Source organism: Mauremys mutica, chromosome 16, assembly GCF_020497125.1.
Source record: "Mauremys mutica isolate MM-2020 ecotype Southern chromosome 16, ASM2049712v1, whole genome shotgun sequence".
Lineage (NCBI taxonomy): Eukaryota > Metazoa > Chordata > Testudines > Geoemydidae > Mauremys > Mauremys mutica.
Window position 1 is genome coordinate 6,591,751 of NC_059087.1, and position 2,283 is coordinate 6,594,033.

Genomic DNA, 2,283 nt, shown 5'->3' on the forward strand with positions numbered 1-2,283 from the left:
TGCTGAAGCCCAAGGCCAGCACCAGGGCTCTGCACCCAGGGCCAGCAGCCACTGGCGCTCAGGGTCGGCGCTGGGGCCAGTACCTGGGATCACTGACTAGGGCTGGGGGTCAATGCACACGGATGGGAGTCAGCGCCTGGGGCCAGCGGCTGCTGGCGGGATTAGGGGTCAGCATCACATGGCTAGATCCGGGATTGGAGCCTGCTGCCGTGCAGCCAGGGGTTGGAGGCTGGAACTCCAGGGCTGGAGCCCTAGTCTGCAGCCAGGCTCCCTAAGTCCCCACTGCCTAACCACCCCAGGGCGGAAGTCCGATCCCCACTAAGACCCCCCATCCCCTCCCAGGTACAGAGCTCACCTTGCTCCTTGAGCATTATGCCCCACCTGTCTCTGGAGACCTGCTTTGCTGCCCTTGCTCCCCATCACCACCCAAGAAGCTGCTGTGGCCGCATTTGAGAAACGGTGCTCTAGGCACCCTTGATACAAGTTAAAAATACAAGTACAGCAATTTATAATAGCCCAGCACAAACCTCCCAAAATCAGGCTTGAGACTAATATAATGATTCTAAAAATTGGCCACAATTCATTTTTGTGAAGAGCTGGTAAATCACTGTTCTAATATCAACAGGGTTTTGTATTCTATGATATAAATGGTTCTATTTAACTATTGTGTTAATATAAATCTTTTTCAACTAAAAGCACTATTAGTTGGTCATAGAATCATAGATTATTAGGGTTGGAAGGGACCTGAAGAGATCATCTAGTCCAACCCCCTGCTCAAAGCAGGACCAATCCCCAAATGGCCCCCTCAAGGATTGAACTCAACCCTGGGTTTAGCAGCCCAATGCTCAAACCACTGATTCTGTCTCACATATTACATACTTTTAAGGTAATAAAAATAGCAGATATAGTTTGTCTCCATGGTTATATAGATTTGATCTCTCCCCAGTTTTCATCTTGAGTGAAAATTGTGAGTCTTTGGATCATATCTGTAGTTTCACTTTTTGAACCCAATCCTGCAAATACACACCCCTTCATTCATGTGAGTAGTCCCACAGAAGCCATGAGGATTCCCCACATATTTAATATTAAGCTCACCCATAAATGTTTCCAGAATTGAGACTTCAAGCCTCAATCCTGCAAAGAGCTTCACATAGGTGGACCTCTGCACTCAGACACATCCCCAATAAAGTTAATAGGAGCTTTGTTAATGACCTCTAGGGGGCAACAGAGGTGCTGTATTGTTTATACAAATTATCTGTTATAATGGTGGGGCTTTTCGTTTTTTTTTTTAATCTAGGATATATTGATGAAGGATACTTCCTGTATTTTCAGTTAAAAAATAATTAAAATAATAAAGCTGTTTTCAATTAACTGAATCCATAGGCAATTTTCACTTGCAATTAGTTTAATTCCAAAACAATAAACTCACCAAATTGAATGTGCATCTGAAAAGACTGGCAAATGCTATCAAGAAGTGCCACTGATCTGTCAGCCACAATAATACAGCCATCACTTGAGTTGCATGCATATAGTTTTGGATTACACAAGACCTTAGAAATAAAAAGAAGAGCTATGAAATAAGCAACTAAAAGTACCTTTAAAAATACAGATAAGAGTAATGCTTTTCAACAATTCCAATAAATTCCAGCATAATAAGCTCTGATCCTGATAAATTCTACCTTTTCAGAGGAAGTTATTTTAACTAGAGTATCCTCTTGGTACAAGGCAGTTCCACATTCTTGTCTTGAACCTATGTTCAGTCGTCCACTTCCTGTGTCATCGTTTGTCAGAAGTTCAATATCATTCCACATGTTGAAGAAATTCTTTATCTCTGATAAACAGATAGAAATTATAGTAGCAAAAGCTAAATGGCATTAAAGCAAAGTGACATTTAAACAACTGGTATCACATAAAACCCACTGACTTTGTCATGATACTTTGATTCTATATTTAAAGAGGATGGCACAATAAGCTGTGTGTACCCAAAGTTAAGGGACACTGTGATGGGGTAATCACACCATACAAGGCCTGCGTAAGAAAAAAAGGTCAATCAACCATGTGACAGGCTGCACCTGGAGGAGAGTCAGGACTGATAAGGTCTAACTGATGATGAAGCCCAGCTGGGCAGGCTGGCCTGGTATATAACCAAGAAATGGCCCACAAGAAGCATTTGTAGGAAGGAACTCTATGGTCACCCCCTAAAGAGGAGGTGAATTGGCAAGAATCAAGGAAGTGGTCTAGGGGCAGAAAGCCCTGGGATCCTGCTATTGACTGTAGATTCTA

The 2,283-nt window shown here is 42.8% G+C and overlaps 1 protein-coding gene across 1 annotated transcript in view; it reads right to left on the minus strand.

Moving 5' to 3' along the window:
• KNTC1 (kinetochore associated 1) overlaps nucleotides 1–2,283 on the minus strand; it is a 77,605-nt gene that overhangs the window by 69,396 nt on the left and 5,926 nt on the right. The window contains exons 2-3 of the mRNA XM_044989795.1: nucleotides 1,680–1,831; nucleotides 1,430–1,550 (exon numbers count right to left, since the gene is read on the minus strand). Of these exons, the coding sequence (XP_044845730.1) occupies nucleotides 1,430–1,550; nucleotides 1,680–1,811 (253 nt within the window). The 5' untranslated portion in view covers nucleotides 1,812–1,831. The remainder of the gene's footprint in view (nucleotides 1–1,429; nucleotides 1,551–1,679; nucleotides 1,832–2,283) is intronic.